Source organism: Botryllus schlosseri, chromosome 10 (assembly GCF_051294905.1).
Source record: "Botryllus schlosseri isolate E-star chromosome 10, Bs_hap1, whole genome shotgun sequence".
In the NCBI taxonomy this organism is placed as follows: Eukaryota; Metazoa; Chordata; class Ascidiacea; order Stolidobranchia; family Styelidae; genus Botryllus; species Botryllus schlosseri.
In genome coordinates this window covers 26724029-26742639 of record NC_137245.1, presented here as the reverse complement: position 1 = coordinate 26742639, position 18611 = coordinate 26724029, and the positions used below count along the sequence as shown (strand labels likewise).

General features: G+C 38.4%; 1 protein-coding gene across 1 annotated transcript; it reads right to left on the bottom strand.

Moving 5' to 3' along the window:
- LOC145447700 (E3 ubiquitin-protein ligase TRAF7-like) lies at window positions 1-18571 on the bottom strand. The gene is made up of 18 exons (XM_080325951.1): window positions 18359-18571; window positions 15803-16125; window positions 14759-14816; window positions 13537-13622; window positions 13051-13203; window positions 11804-11965; window positions 9795-9937; window positions 8922-9056; window positions 7668-7820; window positions 6750-6814; window positions 5951-6076; window positions 5368-5489; window positions 4598-4720; window positions 4419-4535; window positions 2590-2712; window positions 2405-2524; window positions 1626-1757; window positions 1-1098 (listed from the first exon to the last, which is right to left on the bottom strand). Exons 1-18 carry the CDS (start codon window positions 18429-18431, stop codon window positions 967-969), a joined length of 2346 nt encoding a protein of 781 aa, XP_080182077.1. The 5' UTR covers window positions 18432-18571; the 3' UTR covers window positions 1-966.
- Between the last annotated feature and the right edge of the window lie 40 nt (window positions 18572-18611).

Sequence of the window (18611 nt, the reverse complement as noted above, 5' to 3'; positions counted from 1 at the left end):
TAGCGTGAAAGAAGAATTTATTTAGTTTGCGAGCGCTACAAAAAGTAAAATTTACGAGGAAATAGAAACTTGATTGGTCGCTCAATTATTCGTAAAACATATATATTTTTGATCCACGAGTGTAGGCTAGAAAAAGGAACAAGGTTAACGTTGAAAATTGATCGGGAAAACTTATTAATAGGCAGATTCATTTTGTTTGCCAATTGGAAGAGAGCAGCAAATGCGAAGGGGCAAAAATACGTGGCGATTCAACATTACAGAAAGAAACATTTCATTCAAAATGCAAATTCCAAATCCTAATCCACGATTGGTGCAAAAGCAATCAAAATCATATTGCAATTTACATGGCTACGTGAGCATGGCTTATCTGATTTGACCGAGATTAAAAGCTGTAAACAATAGAGACGGCTTTTGGACGATGCAAACTTGTTTCAGTTGTATATGTTTGTATAAACAAGCACATCCATCGCAGTTAACAAGTGAAAATTTTGTTTTATATCAACTTAAATTTCTTTTGTGAGCAGGCATTCATAATAGTGCGAACCACTGCTGTAGAGTGTTTGGAAGTACCGTTGAGACAGGGGTGCTGACACAGGGTAGACATGGGGTGAAATACTGAAATACCATTGCCTAAATTGCCTAATCAGTTTCCTACTGTGTAATAATGGATTGAAAATATGGAATAAAATTTCTATCGCCAAAATTTTTTCAAATTCTCAAGCAATGTCACATTGTCAGTTTTCGTCTGCATTAACAATCGATTCATGAAAAAAATTTCACCCCTCTAAAAATTTCAAATTTTCCATCCATCGTGGGCGTGCACTAGGCCACATTAGGCTTTAAGACAGGCCACACTTTTGGAAATTTGGCAGGCCCCATCGCACTGGCCACCTTGACGTACGCCAGTATCGTAGATGTATCATCGTAGACTTCATTTTGCCATTTGTCAAGTGCCACAAGCTCTGCTCACTGCCAGACTTTGACCGTAGAGTCTACAGCCCCGGAGAACACTCTACCCCTCGACACAGCCAGACAGGTGACGCTGCCTTGGTGGCGCAGTAGCGTTTGAGTACAGATCATATTGTCCATGCTCCAAACCTGGGAAGAAAATGGTTTTTGAATCTGCTGTTATCGAAAGTGTCACAGTTCAAATGCAGTGTCAGATTTTTGATTCAAAACCAAGTCCAAAGTCATAATTAATAAACTATTGAATAGTATAATCATATTGAAAGAAATCCGAATATTTTTGGCTGACACTCATCAGGGGTAATCGTCAGCAACTAGCAGAGAATTGAAAATAATATTGCATATCAACAATCGGACTTGTGCAAACTACTAATTTTTCCAAACGAGCAATTAGAAATAGAACTACTTACTTTTCAAAATGCGCAATTAGAACTAGAACTACTCTGCTTTTAAACTGCGCAATTAAAATAAGAACTAGAATTTATAACCACTCACTTTTCAACATGCATAACTAGAACTAGAACTACTCATTTTGAAAAAACTAGAACTAGAAGCACCGAAAAAAAAAACAGCAGACAATCAACCAACCAGACCAGAAGTTTGCACAATTCTGATCTCCGAGTTCATCCCTTTACGTAGGTGCCAGTAAGAAAACTCACCCGTAGAGACCTGTCGTAGGAAGCGCTGAAAACCTTGGTCTGGTCCGGCGTGGAGAGAACAGCCAGGGCGTAGATAGTGCCCACGTGACCGGTAAGGGTGGCCACCTGGTCGAAATTTTTCACTTGCCAAACCTGCCATTTGAAAAAGCGGAATCACAAAATGCGGTCACTCTCATAACAGTGGTGGCCGAGGTAGTAGGCAGCACTACTGAAGTAAAAGCGGAAGTAGCCATTTTCGGTATTAAAACTAGTTTATGTAGAAGTAGAAAATGAAATTTTCTAAAAAGAAAATTTGCAGTAGTAAACTGGAGGTGACCATTTTCATAATTGCAAGATGCCTCTTCGTGTCCATTAGGGGTGTTCAAAAATGACTTTTTTTCTCAAATCGTACTGGCTACTTGATAAAATGGTTAGGTTACCTAATTTAAGCCTACACACCAAATTTGGCTCAATTCCAACCAGTGGAAGCGGAGTTATTGCCGTCGAAAAATTTGGATTCGAATAAAATAGTATTTACCAGGGAAACTTATTATATTCAATATTTAAAAAATTGGTCACCGTAAATACTATCTTATTCGAATCCAAATTTTTCGATGGCAATAACTCCGCTTTCACTAGTTGGAATTGAACCAAATTTGATGTGTAGGCATGAATTGGGTAACCAAACCATTTTATCAAGTAGCCAGTACGATTTGAGAAAAAAGTCATTTTTGAACACCCCTAGTGTCCATCACACTATACGGTCGGTCACTAACAATAGAACACAAAATTTGTCTCACGTGAATCACGTTTTCGTAAGTACCGCACAAGATATGATGGTTCGTAACGGCGATGGAATACACGCTGCCGCCAGACGTCTCCAAAACGTGCATGCATTCGAGCGTTCTCACGTCCCAAACCTGATAAAAATGATCGACACATCTAAATAGAGAAATCTCGACGACATTCCCGGCTAACCACTGACCATCACTGTCTGGTAGCTGCCGCTGAAGACGTAATTTTGAGACGCGACCAGCGCCCTGACCCAGTGGTTCAGCCCTGTCAGTTCCCGGTACAGACTCAAATTTGAGCCGTCCATTTTCCACACCTGAAACAATACAATACGTCAGTGGACACCCAACACGTGTTTTAGGAGACCAATTTGAGGAAAAAATTCAGAACAGTGAAATCTCGTGACCCAAATTACGACTATCACCGGGGGCTTGAGTTTGGAGTCAGACTAAGTTCAACAATAAGAAAATTTTCAGCTTTTCGAAACAAGATTAGAATTATAGCTACACAGGTTATTCCAACGTAGTTTCGAATTAGAATAGCGAGAATAGCAAATGTATTCACAGCAAGCGTGGCTCGTTTCACACAATGCCGTTCTCCTGTAGCATTTTCAAGAAAAATAGAAATTAGATCAGAATTATCTTCCAAAGCTTCGGAGCATTTATTTGAACAGCATTACATCGATTGCTATGCAGTAACATGAAATATCCAAGAAAGGCTGTATCTGGACGCCTGCAAGCTATTAGAAATATCAATATTCCCCGGCAAATACCGTAATTTTACAAGTATAGTACGCCCCCATGTATAATGGTGTCCGGACAATACCGAGAAAACCATTACCGAGAATGCCATTACCGAGAATGGACACCACCGAGAATGGACACCACCGAGAATGGACATTACCGAGAATGCAATATATGCAATGCAGGCATGTTATGCATATGCACAGGTCGTGTGAGTGCATCACGGCGTTGCCACATTCGGTATCGATGCTCAGGTATCAATTTCTCGACAACGTCAGTCCCAGTAAGCTATATTCTTGACATTGGCCATTCTCGGTAATGTCCATTCTCGGTGGTGTCCATTCTCGGTAATGACCATTCTCGGTAATGGTATTCTCGGTAATGTCCGTTCTCGGTAATGGTTTTCTCGGTATTGGTATAGAATCATGTATAATACGCACCCTAAAAATGACATGCAAATTCAGGGGAAAAGCCTGTACCATGTACAGTACACACACTGCATTCGCAGTACATGAATAGCTGTGTTTTAGTACGCGATGTTACTGTGGAACAATCATGACATAACCATCGCTAATCATTATGCAATTAACGGCTTAGTCTCTAAACAAGAGTAGATAGCAGCCAAAGCCTGCGAGACCGGCGGCGCGACATCTTGCGCATAAGGTCAGATGCGATTACTCAGGCCAACAGTTATGTCGTGCACACCAAGCCTGTTGGAGGTGCGACTGATTACGCTAGCGATTATATTTTGCGCACATGGCCTGTCGATGAATTAGCGAGGATTGACGCGCGCGCGTTCAGCAATCAATGAATGCCCTAATTTCGCTCGCGTACAAACAGCAAACCAACTCAGCAGGAGATTGCGTGCTGCGCAGACGACTCTCGTTAATTGGCAACACCCTTTTTGCTAATTGGTAGCGCGTTACACTGATAATACGAATTACTGGGCACGATGGCTGAAAGTGATGCGCGATTGGAAACAAACATGAAGAAAGGTGTGATTTCAAGTTTTATATCGAGGGAGATTTTTTTCAAGCGTGTTGTTCCCATGTATAATACGCACCCCACGATTTTAGGGCAAAAAATCGTGAAAATTTCGCGGATCATACATGGAAAATTACGGTAGTCTCAGATTAAAGTTCTCTGAATTCCTACTATCTGTGATAATTACCAATATGTTTTTACCTCTAATAGCAGATAAAGATATTTCTTTCAATATTGTTTTGATATTACACTGACAAATACAAGCTCTAAACTATCAAAATTATCTCCGCATTACCTTTATGTTCTTGAGGGACCCACTAAAGAGATAGTCGCCCGCGCAGACCAAAGTGCACACCGCGTTCTCGTGGGCCTCCACTGTATTCACTTCTTCCAACAAGTTAATGTCCCAAACCTGCCAATAACGCAAAATATTCAACTGCAAACTAATGACCACCACGATCAAGCAGTGTTCACCTTGATTTTGTTATCGGCGGACCCGCTGTACAGATTCGATCCTTTAGCCGTGATGGCCAAGACAATTCCGTCGTGGCCTTCCAAAGTCTTCTGACATTTGTAATTGTTCGCTGTGTCCCACACCTGAAAAGAGAAATTTCTGGCGGTCAGTAAAAGAGGGCTTCTATTTTGAACATTGCTGTTGTGACTCGACTCAACTTGAGTGACTCGACTTATGTCATATGACTCAAGACATTCTGTATGACTTGATACAACTCTCGTGTATCAGGACCAATACTTGGAAAAACATATTAAAAGTGACAAAATTGGTGTATTATGAATGCGAGACATTCGATATCACCCGAGAATTTCAAAAAAAGTTAGTTGAAGTCGGTCAGTCGGCGTTGAATTGAAAAAGACTCGACTCGAGTCAAAACTATAAGCCAAGTCAAATTGACTCGTGACTCAGCACCTTGTGACTTGATGACAATCCCTGCATACGCACAACAGTTTATCAGGCAAAATTACTTCTACTCTGCACACTTGTAGTAAGCGGCTTTGAGATGAGTTTGCATTGAATTAACGAGCGAAATTACCATAAAAACTGCGTACCGAGTATAAATAGAAATTTCTGAGAGTGTGAAAAAGTACGCATTCAAGGCCTAGTTTTGCTTAAAAACCCGAAAACTATCGAGTAAAAGTGGAATTAATCGAAAAAGCGCATATCCCAGGCCTAGTTTTGGCCTTGAAAAACTAAAGGCCACTTCTGGTTATGGCTACGACAACATCACCTTGATATTCTTGTCCGAAGAGCCACTGAACAGCAAGTCCCCGTGGACGTAAAGGCACCAGACCGGGCCGCCGTGGCCCACGAATGTTCCTTTGCACTTGAAGATTTGCTGCGGGTCAAACACTGGCAATGGAAATAACATGTATGTAATATTTCATAATCGTATGCAACATAAATGACCGGCCATATTCATGACAAATGCGGTTATTTTTGTCCATAAAAACAATAAATGTTGCTCTAAAAATTGACATTTTTCTATCAAAAACTTTTTTACAAAATTTTTGATTACGAAAAACACAAGTAGTTTAAGTTACGCAATATTGTACGAAAATTCGAAATTCGTTGTATTACAACTAGAGATACTTTGCTACATTATTTGATAACAGATTAAAACACGCACAAGATTGCGATATACACACACTGACAATTCGGCTTCTAAAAAAATTCGCACACAATTTTGACAATTTTTCGACCTAACGCAACAATTTCGACAAAATTTTGACTCATTTTGACATGTCAAAAAATAATCATCCTAATCATAGCATATGCAGTATCAATATTTCATTCCACAACGACTAACTCACTTCCTATGCCAGCACCCATGTTGAGTTTCGTGTTCAGCTGCTGTAGCTCGTTGGTGACGATGGCCGTGTCTTGACGCATTTGCCTGATATCGTCCGAGAGCTTGCTCTGGTTCTGCGTGAGTTTCTCTGAAATTCGAAGATGACGTCAGCAGGGTTGTAACCAAGTCAGACTCACTTTCATAGTTTTGACTCGAGTCAAGTCGAGTCATTTTCAATTCACTACTGAGTCAAGTCTGAGAGTTCAAGTGGGCGAGCAGAGAGTCGAGTTCGAGTCATGATATTATGACTCGAGTTCGAGTCCAAGTCATTGTGTTGACTGCTCAGTTTCCAGTTAAAGTCTTGTTAGACCCACTTTTTATAACTCTGTTGGGTGATATCGAATGGTTCGCAATAGTGCGGTTACTTTACTATTCTTCGAAATCACAATGAAATGTGGGTCTTGCCCGTCTGAGTCTCGAGTCGTATGACTTGGCTCGAGTCATGTGCAATGACACGAGTCCAAGTCGAGTCAATACAGAAATCGACTCGAGTCCAGTAGAGTTATTTTAAGCATTTGAAAAAATTAATCGAGTCAAGTCGAGTCATTAAAAAATCATTGTAGCCCTGTTAGTCGCAATCGCAAAGATACATCTTGCAATTTCAAATGCAGCAAATTCCGATTGACCACCAAAGGTACATGACCTCTAGCCAAAATCCACTTTACAAAACTACTTACTTGACGAGTCGAAATTTACGGCATTACTTCTACTTTTACTCGAGTGGCTACACAGTCAAAAGTATAACATGTCATGTCAAGTACCTAGTTTTAATTCTGTAGCCTTTTCGAGTTCGTCGACCCTGTCCGCCGTTCTTGAAAGCATCGACCTGGAAAGCATAGGACACGGTGTTTAGCATTGTGAGAAAAAACTTCTTGGAAATGCAAACTCCAATATACGATTGAATAATATATTGATGTTGAAATGAACCAGAATATTTTCGGCTGACACTCGTCAGGGGTAATGGTCAGCAACTCGTAGAGAATTGGAAAACTCGTATCACAAAATATGACGTCACCGGTATGAAATTTCGAATAACCGAAGCTAATAATCGAATCACATTTGGCGATACGATTTACTATTCAGAGTCAGACAACCACAAACTTCTCAGCTTTTCCAAATTAGATTAGAATTAGAAGTGTTGCTACACGGTTTGTTCCGAATTACAATACGATTAAATTAGTGATTTCAAGAAAACTTGGAAATTTAATTAAGTTCATATCAAATCATAGTTTTACTCTTATGACAACAGTAAATGTTTGTACAGAAAGCTTGGCTGGTTTCGTACTATACAGTAGCTGTATCCTGTAGCATGTTCAGAAAAAACATAAATTAGGTAAGAATTGAAATGAGACCATAGAAACAATTTACATAGTAGATTAGATTTGAAATTAGAGCAAAGAAACCATTCACAAACTCGATTAGAATTAGATCATAGAAACATTTTATAGATTAGACTAGAATTGGTGCAAAGAAACATTTCACAAATAGATTACAATTAGAATTATAGCAAAGAAACATCCCACAAATTAGCTTTGAATTAAAAATTGGGACAGAAAAACATTTCACAAATTAGCTTAGAATTAGATTACCAGCACTTGTCTAATTGTAAAAGTCTGGCACAAACGCAATCTTTAGAATTGGTCGATTCTTTAACGAAATAGCAACACCCCAAGAATCACCTTAAAAAGCTGTTCTCTTCATCCCGCCTCCTCATCGCCAAACTCAGTTCCACGATTCTGTCTTCCGTGACTTGGAGGAAATCTTTGACCATCTCGTACTTGCAAGAAGCTTCGTGAGACTGAAGGCCGGTCTTGTCTCCGACAAACTGACACCTGCGCGTAACACGGAGTCGATTTAGCAAAGAATTCACCGCTGCTGCTAAAGTAGAAGTACAAATGACACCTTGAATTACAAGTAGAAGTGCTCAGCAATTTCAAAGACGAACTACGCCAAGCGAAACCAGCAAGCGAATGTCTGAAAGGGCCCATGGAAGTAGTCTCAAAAAGTAGCTTTGGTCGAGGGTCGCATTATACATTCAGCGCGAAAAAGTCACCAATTATAAACACACTGCCAGCGGTGCGAAAGTACTCGGGTTGCGAATCAGTAGAAGTAATTCAAGGTAAAGTAGCTAGGGAATTTCCACTGGATTACAAGTAGAAGTGGATATTGAAAGGTTGGCAATGAGGGCCTACTTTTGTAATTGTAAGCTGCATACCTGCGAAATCACTAATGACGCCAGAAATGGGCTGAATCTTCAAAACTACATTTGGCAATGACTCGAGTCACAATTTTTTAGTGACTCGACTGGCACTCGAGCTATTGTGCATGACTCGAACCAAGTCATATGACTCGAGACTAGGACGGCCAAGACAGTCATTTCATTGTAACTTCGAAGAACAGTAAAGTCACCACATTATGGCATTTCGTTTATCAGTCCTGATACTTGGAAAATAGGGCCAGAAACTGTCCAGACTGAGACAAATAACTATATCATGAATGCGAGCCATTTTATAGACAGTGAACACAATGACTTGGACTCGACCCTCTAGGAGCTGACTCGGACTTGACTCGGAGGCGAATTGAAAATGACTCGACTTGACTCGAGTAAGAACTACAAAAGTGAGATTGACTTTTGACTTGGAGCCTTGTGACTTGGTCCTGTGGTTGCCATGACAATTCATTCGTAAAAGTGATCAAACTCGCCTCAAAACTTCTTACTACGGTACCTTTCCAAAATTCAAATTGCAAAAATTATATGCTTTTGCCAAAAAATGCTTCAAGCATTAATGGAAGTATTTTAAAACTACTTGGGTAAGTGGCGAAAGTAGGTTAAGTAACAGTACTTCATGACCCACTCTGCTGAATACTCAAAACGAGTTTCAATAACCGTAGTCATTTTTGAGTGGAAAACCATAAAAAAAAAACAGACTAACCCGAATTTGCAGTTGGGACATCTCATGTGCTTGCAGACGTCCAGATGCTCGGAGAGATGCTTTTTCAGCATGACCGGACAGGCGGGGTTGTTGGGACAGTTCACCTGCGCGAACTCGCAGTCCAGTTCGTGTTTCCTGGAAAAAAAATTCAAATTCAAAAATTCAAATTCAAAAAATTCAGTTTTTTTTCAAAAACACCATCACTGCATCCAGTGCAGCAGGGCGAGCCTTGTGACTTGGTTACAACCCTGCTGAAGACAACCTTGGGCTTATGTTTTCAAACATCTCCCATCTACCCAAACAGTTTTTGATGTAAAATCACTCGGTTTAAACACTTTGGACTTTGTAATAAAAAATGTAGTTTTGGGTTTGGCCGTTTGTGTCACGCTCGTTAGTGAAATTGTCATCATGCACGGGCAAAAAAAACATATTTAAATAGCTGTATTAAAAGGTAGCACAGCATATTTTCGACAAAGCGAAGTTATCCGAGTTTCCAGGTTATTTTGCTTGTCAATTGGAGTGAGCAAAAATTGGTAAGCATCGTTATTTACAACAACTTAACAATTTCATGGGGTTTACAGTAAAATTCGGAATTTTCCAAAAATATTTTCATAATAAATTTTCAAACTCCTGTGCGTTCACATCTACCAGTTGAAATCGAGCAAAAGTTGATGCCTTGCGTTTTTCAGGCAACCTAGCAGTTTAATCAGTGAATCCCAGTTATTTTTGAACAGCCCTTCCGGAGATTATGTCTCTGCAGTGTAGGCTGATGTTTTCCGATGAATCACATCCAGAATTTCCAATACAAATAGAATTAGAACGTATCCGCATAGATCTCCCCGAGTAAAACACATCCATTAATGATTCACGTACCTTCGTTCCCCTAATCTAATCGTGAAAGGACATCCCTTGCTGTCGACCTCGAATTCCCCCAACGTATCGGAAGGCTTCAGCCCGTATCGGCAGTGAATAAATAATGAGCCGGCCTGCTCCGCGACCGCAATGTTTTCCAGGATCTGAAGAAAAAAATCAATTCACTACGCTGCTAGGAAAGAAAAACAGCATAGTATTGAGAAAACACATTTCCACCATCGAATCGGAAGCAGCGCTGTTCAAAATAACATTTATTGCGCATTTGATCAAATTAGGTTGGCTACAAATAGCTACACGCCAAATTTGGCTCAATTTCAACCCGTGGAAGCAAAGCTATCGGAATGAAAAAATTTTGAATTTCTCACTAAAAAATATTAAAAATGTTTCCAGATTTCACTGGTAACACCATGAAATGTTGATATGTCTAAAAATATCATGCATAGCCAGTTTTGTTCAATTGCGACCCACAGAAGAAGCGAAGCTATTGGAGTGAGAAAGTTTTTAATGTATTGTAAAAAATGAAAAAAATATTTTAAGATTCTACTGGAAACCCCACGAAATTGTAAACATATCTAAAAAATTGATGCATGGAAAACTAGGCTTAATTCCAACTAATAGAAGCAAAGTTATCGCTATTCAAAATTTTGGATTTGAACACTAACAGTGGGTAATTCTTAAATTATTTATCATAAAAGATAGATCCACCCTATACCGTTATTCAAAATCAAAAAATTTTTAACACCAATACCTTCCGTTTCCATTGGATGGAATTGAGCCAAAAGGAGGTGTGCTGCGTTTTTTTTTGGGCCAACCATACAATTTTATTGTAAAGACAGTGAATTTGCAACTACACATATTGATTGTATCTTCATCATTCATATGCAATAGAGTTATTCTAACAGTAACGCATCCCAAGTCAAAAGCTTGGAAATTCACAAGTTACAATTTGTGAATCACTTTTACGAGTTCATTTCTTGTGACAATTTGAGCCGTTTGTCATCACGCAGCATCATTGCAGCCTTGCAACGCGTGAGCAATAACTTGGTATGAGATCACGGCTTAATCGAAAATTTGCATCCAGCACAGAAAGTTCGAGAGTACAGCAACAGACGACCTCTATCTAATTATTTTCAAAACAAAAACATCCGTAGACCTTCTTGGAGGTACACAACTCAATATACAATTGAAAAGCATACTTAGATTGAAATGAAACCGGATATTTTCGGCTGACACTTAGCAGGGTTAATCGTCAGGACGTCAGCAACTAGTAGAGAATTGGAAAGAACATTGTATATCAACAATCATGCAAATGCAATCGCAAAAATGGTAGGCTAAATAATTAAGTCATATTACAATGTCTCTTATCATGAGATCACCTGAGACTGGAGTATCAAAATTTAAATAACAACTCTCAAAAGCACATTGCCTAAAGGCCTATGTTTACCGCCCACTGACTACAAAAGAAAATGATCTCATTCTATAAGTTATGAATCACGGAATGACACAATAATTCCCAAGCTTGAAGAGAACCAGTTAGATTAACTTGTTATGTCATAGGTAAGGCCACCGATGAGAGTTGTCACATGACAATGACAAAAACCGATTAACCCATTGCAGAGAACACAAGACTTACCAAGAAAAACAGCATTTCTCAAACAAGGCAAAAACTAACATGACCGCATTAGGCGATAGTTCCAAATTAACCCAATGAGGTGCGAAAATCTTCCAGAGAAAATAGAAAAGCACTAAACAGACTTGGAAAACTAGATAATTTAATCCTAATATCATTTGTATGCTCTCATATTAATTAAGAGAACTGAATATTGCAAAAGAAGTCAGACACTTGTCACTCTCACTTCTCATTCTAGAATCACCTGGTTGACCAAGTCTGATCAGTGCAACATTTTTCAAACCTTCAACCTTCCAAAAATGCACAAATCTGGTAAATTTTAGTGCATGGCATTTCGGCACAAATTAGACAAATATTCGAATAAAAAATTACTATTTACCGGAGTCATCCCTTTGCCGTCGACGGGGCATTTATCCACGGACATGGTGCACGGCTTGCAATATGTGTGCCCGCACGACATGATAATGGGTACCTTGTACACCCTGTTGCATATCTTGCATAGCAGTTGGTTGGGCGGAGGCTCGGCAAACACTAAAGGGGCCTGTAAAATAAAAAGCAATGAAAATTTCGATTTCGGTTGTGAGTCCAACTCGAGTCGCGATTATTTGGCGACTCGACATGACTCGAGTCATTTTTTCAAATGCCTAAAATGAATCGAAATTTTGGAATCGACTCGAATTGTACGCAAGTCATTGTGCATTACGGGTGTTCAAAAATGACTTTTTTCTCAAATTGTACAGGCTGCTTGATAAAATTGTTAGCTTACCTAATTTGAGCCTACACACCAAATTTGGTTCAATTCCAGCCAGTAGACGCATTGCTACAGGAGAAGAAAGTTTCTATTCAATATATAAAAATAAATAACAAAAAAATTGAAAATTTTTTGTTCATCCCATGAAAGTGTTAGGTTGTCTTTAGAAACGATGTTCACCAAATTTGACTCAATTCCAACCAGCAGAAGCGGAGTTATTGCCGTCGAAAAATTTGGGTTTGAATAAAATAGTATTTACGGTGGGCACACTTATAATAACTAATTAAAGAGTTGGTCACCGTAAATAGTTTGGTGATTATCCAAATTTTTCAACATGAAAAAAGTGGGTTGAACCAGATTGAGCTGAATACTGAACATAAATGACTTAGACTCGGGTCAAAACACTATGACTCGGGCTCGACCCTCTACTATCTGACTTAGACTCGGACTTGACTCGGTGGTGAATTGAAAATGACTCGAGTCAAAACTATAACGGTGAGATTGACTTGTGACTCGGAACCTTGCGACTTGGTCACAACCCTGGATCAACGTCCTTCAAAGTATCGACATAACAAGAATTGAAATAGGAGAGTTGAGTAGCTTCAAAATGTTGGCAAAATCTATTTTACCCTGTGATATACAAAACCACTACGGTATTCCAAAACAACAACAGTATGATGTTATTTTCAAGAAAAGTCATTTTTTGTTGTTTATCGCTAGCCTACAGTTAAAATTTGCACAAGACAGAAGAGCTAAGAAGAATTGAGCTAAATTAGAATTAAAACGTGTCCGCGAAGACAAAAAGGTAGAGAACCCCCTGCTATAGAATATCTATTTCGTTCACAGGCACCAATTAGAACATATTATATACTCACGTCGTCTTCAGGCTGTGGTGATCTGTACGATAATCCCGACAAGGTTGACGAAGATGACAACACAGAATTGGTCCTAGAAATGTGACCAAATGTCGGCGCTGACTCGCTGTGATGGCTTTGAAGACTTCCATGGTTACTGACAGACCTGTGAGTCTACAAAATAACAAATGATTCATACATTAGCAAAAAGCTCACTACATGATCTACATCTTACTAAAATCTCAATACAGAACTACTTGCATAATGCCATCACAGCTCAGGAAAATCGAATATTCAAAATCATCACTTCAAAATCTACTTGGTTCGCTGTGGAGAGTTGAGAATCGAGACCAAGGATTCTTGGACAACTAGAATATTTTTAGCTTTTCAGATTATATTACAATTAGAACTGTAGCTACACAGGGTTCAAATTAAAGTTGAATTTAAAGTATAACTAGAGCTCTTTTTTCCAAATTATATTAGAATTGGAACTGTAGCCTTTGTTACCTCCTCATGTTCCCCTTGCGATCGAAAACTTGACATTGATGAAGCCGACGACCGCTTGTGTTGATACTGAACTTTGTTTCCTTCGTCTGAAATGAGTCGAAAGCACGATTTTTTACCAGTTTTCTTGACTTACTCTGGAAATTGTTTACATTTAAATCATACACAGACATCATCATAATAGTAATTTCCCGAGTATTTAAAATTGCTATGGATATAAGATTTGTTCACAATCATAACACGGATAAAATATTTTCTTTGCATCATCAATATTAACTCATGATAATGTAAGTATCTGAAATACACATAGACTCTCGTTAGTAAGGCACGTATTTGTTGCACTAAAACCGTGAGACAGTTGCGCTTACGGTAATTTTAACAGAAGTTACAATTAAAAGTTGCATTAATGCACAAGTTAAGGTATGAGATACTCAAAAAGTTCCCATACCGGTACCATAATATTACTCGGCCCCCTGAAAACTGACTGGCACATTTTAATTAGGTCAAGATTCAAAGTTCCAATATCAAATAAGATGATTGGAAATGAATAAACAAGAATAACAAAACCAAATATAACTCGATGACACATCGGGGTAGCATAGTTTATGTTCTCTCATTGTGCTAAGCGGCTTCCCAGACAGATCCCAAAAAGTATGTAAATTGGCTTGCAAGTGTCAATGATGCAGACAAAATATGTAAACGCTTTGAGCAGCGGCGCGTGCAAGTATGCATAATATCATTACGCGAGTACTACACACGCTCATTCAATACACTGGCATCTTCAAGCGCAGGCCAAGGCATTGTGTGGCCCGTGATGCGATTCTGAGCGGCCCACGAAAATTTCCTTGGAATTCAGAGTATAAAATCTATTTATTAATGTTAATGTGTGGACAAAAACTACTGTATAAACAGATCCAGAAATGCGTTTACTTTGAAGTCTAGTTTATTTGAAAAAACGGGATTTCGTGACTTTCACAAACAAATAGGGATGAACCCTTTACACTAATACCAAAAAATAAACATTCTATCTCGCTCAGCATCTCAAACATAACCACTTCAATACTTTCACCTGTAAAGGCAGTGCAACATCATAATCACTGCAGTAAGTAGAGTGCTGGTGAGCAAAACCTACTCAAGTACTGATAAAATGTAGAAGCATTTCTTCGTTACTCAACTCATCACCTCACTATATTGCTGCTATCGACATGATAGAATTTCTACAAACCTGTTGTGACCGTCGTTATTGCCGAATAGGCCGGTCCAAACGTGGTCTCGATTTTTTTCTGAAAGCGAAATAAGCATATTGTGATTAGAGCCCCACATATATCACATAAAACCCAATATTCTGAAGATATGACATCCAGCTTAAGGCGCATTTCCAAAACTCGATAGCATTTATTTAGACAGTTTGACGTCATGAAAATTGACGATATTTTTTTCATCTCTAATGTCCGATACCGATATTTCTATTAAAGTTTGATATCGGCTCGATATTATCGACGAACAAATGGTCGATCAAGCAGACTTGGACAACTAGATAATTCTAGTTCTACAATTAGATTAGTTACAGCGAAATGCCGGCTTTCTAATTCTAATCTAATTTTGTGAAATGTTTCTAAGCTCAAATACTTACTAAATCTTAACTTAATTCTGTTTTTTTTTTCAGGAAATCCTACAAGATAACTATATAATGCGAAACACATGATTTCATATGGTCAAGTCTTCGTGTATACAGTAATTCTAATCGTAATCGAATTTGGAAAAAATGTGTTGGACAACTAGCAAATTTTCAGCTTTTCTAAGGTAAATTAGATATAGAATAGCTATACACAGTTTATTCCGAATTAGACTAGAATTATAGCTACAAAGCTACACAGCTTTTTACAGATTAGATTAGAATTTGAATTAGAGTCAGTTTTTTACCAAATTACATTAAAATTTCAATAGTAGCTTGGCCTACATAACATTTTTTTTCCAAATTACATTAGAATCGTCATTACTGAATTCGCGAAAACTTGAACAAGTTAAGTTCATATCAAATCAGCATTTTCATAAGCACGATAATAGCAAATGTCTGCACGTTTCGCAACGTACAGTTCTCCTGAAGCATTTTCAGGGAAACCAGAAAGTAGATTAATATATAAAAATTAGAACATAGAAACATTTCGTAAATTAGAATTAGAACGAAGCATCATTTCACAAATCAGATTACAATCGGACAAATAGGATTATCTAGTCGGCCAAGTCAAGCCCGAACAATGAAACATACCTTCGGTTCGTCTTGAATTCTGGCACCGCTGGGAGGCCTTCCGTTTTCTCCGAGAATAAATCCACCGTCAATACGAGTTATGGAAGCTTTCGAATGTTTACGAATCACAGACGGGCTCGATCTTTGCAATCGGTTGTCGGTTAGCATATCAGTGGGGTGCGGGTTTTGAAAAGGCTGGGGGTAGGACCCCATGCGAGCCTGGCCGCCTTGAAACACGGGCGAATTCGTTGGTCGGTTGTTTGTGAACGAGAACGCTTGGTTTGATGATATAGAGCTGGTCCTTGAGCCGCTGCGCGAAGACGTATCCTGTATAACTCCTGGTGCTGAAAAATAAATGGCATTTGGTATTGATAATGTTACTGCACAGTGCGACTTATGACAAATCAAACAACACATAGTAAAATATATGGGAAAGTCAAATTTTCAGCATAACTTAGATTATAGTATTAAAATTACGGTACTGAATTCGCAAAAACTCGATAATTGAATTGAATTCCAAATTATAAAGAAAAACAACAAAAATCAAGTTCAGTACGTATCGAAGCAAAGTTAAACCAATTTTGTGAAATGTTTCCCAGTTCTAATCATAATTCATGTCGTATTTCTGTTTTCCCTGGAAATGCTACAGGATAACTAATGCGAAACGAACCAAGCTTGCCGTACAGACATTTGCTATTATCTTGCTTTATGAGAATGCTTCTGATTTACATACAAACTGGACTTGATTAAATTTCCATTTTTTCGTCAAAATTTGGCAGCTACAACTCTAATTCTAATCTAATTTGAAAGAAGCTGAGTAGCTATAATTCTAATTCTAGTCTAATTTGAAAGAATATAACCGGTATAGCTACAATTTCCAAGTTTTCACCAAGTCAGAAATTCTAATACTATCCTAATTTTCTAAAAATTGTGTAGCTATAATTCTAATTCTGCGATCAGTTTGTATCAAATCAGAATAGCAAATGTGTACACGTCAAGCCACCCAGAATTATTTATAATAGTTATCTAAGACTGACACTAAGGGACGTGCGGTGATATTCATGGTCGGCGAGGCAATGATCCTGTTAAACGCAGATTTACAGAAAAAAACACCCAAAAGAGTAGTTTATTCAGTCGGTTACTTGCATTTCATATCTCACTAACATTGTTCACAAGCAGGCTAAGTAAGAAGATACTACATATCCAGAATTGAAGGTATGCAAGGAAAATATATACAGCTACATCAGTAGAAACTACGTATTTGTTCTGCGCTGGATGCTGGCCATTGAAACTTTACAATTCATTCTATACTGCTCTGTCCTTGTATGTAACCATGCCGAATTTCACATTGGAGATTTATAGGGGGTTAAGGTAAGATTACTATATTTTGGAATCAGGAAAGGACAGTTTTTTCAATTCATATAAGTTTCTGATTTTAAGATTTTTACTACAAAATGTTGTTGTGTTGACTAAAAATAAAAAAAGGTCTTCACTCCGGCTTGACTCCCGAATGACCCACTCGAACGTCCGTATCACATATTTTGCCTTATTTATGGCGTTTTTTAGTTTACCCTGTCCATTAGACAAGCTGTCAAAGCTGTAAAGGAGGACGAATTTCCAAATATAAGGACATTCAGGCTTCCGCGGAGGACATTTTTATTTGCTGAAAAGGAAGACAAATCATCCTAAAGGAGGACGCAGGGTAATCCTAGTTAAGGTCCCCTCACATTATCAAGATTTAGATTTTCGGAATTAGTGTGACGATAGCAATCAATAACACCGCTAATTATAAATTCTGAGCTGTTTGCGATAAATTGCTCTATTTAAAAAAATAAATATGCAAATTGTATAATTTTTGGCAAAAAAATGTTCAACATTAGTAGAAAAATACCAATAACCCCAATTTTCTGTTAATTATACTGACGACCACTGGCCACCAGTCACTCAAGACTACCACACATTGTTATGTTTCAAATAAATACAAAATTATACGATTAGGCTTACGTATGCCAGCTCAAATCGTGAATTTTGTTGTTACAGCTTTAGATTGATCGACCATCGATAGATTTTCTCTCTCGTTCAACAGAATTACAATGATGCCTCATATAGCCTACGCTGAGATCCGAGTCAAAAAGTGCATCAGACCAGAGCACGCTTTCGAAACGCACTCAAACATAATACAGATGATTGCATTGCCTGCAGTGCAGCAGCCAAGTAACCCGCCGTGCATACTCTATTTGTGAAAAATCAATTAATCTGCCTGCTTTCGATTGAGAATTGGGATTATAGCCACACATTATTTACAAAATTAGATTCAAATTACTGATATTACTGAGTTCATTGTAAAAGATTGATGGCAAATGTCTGTAGAGCAAGATTGGCTTGTTTCGCACTACAGTTTTGCTGTAGCATTTTCAGGAAAATCACAAATTCGATTACAATTACATATGAGAGCATAAATACATTAAAAAAATTATTAGAATTAGATTACCGGCGCTTCGTTCTAATTACTCTGATCAAACAACTAGAATTATCCAAGTCCGAAATCGATATTGGAATCATTTAGAATGCACTCACGAGCCCCTCGGCCGAAGTTGTCGAGTGATCTCCTTGATATTAGAGGTCTTGCCTCGCCTTCTCGTTCGTTCATGTCGCGAAAAAATCGATTCAATCAAGGTGCCAGTGGAAGATTTGAATCTAATTACGTATAAAATACGAGCGAAACCGAGCGACCGTGAAAGAGTCAGCTGCCAATTTTTTCTCCGGCCTTGTTATGATGCCAAAAGCAGCCGACTATGAAATTGATCACGTGATCAAATTCTTTTCTGCT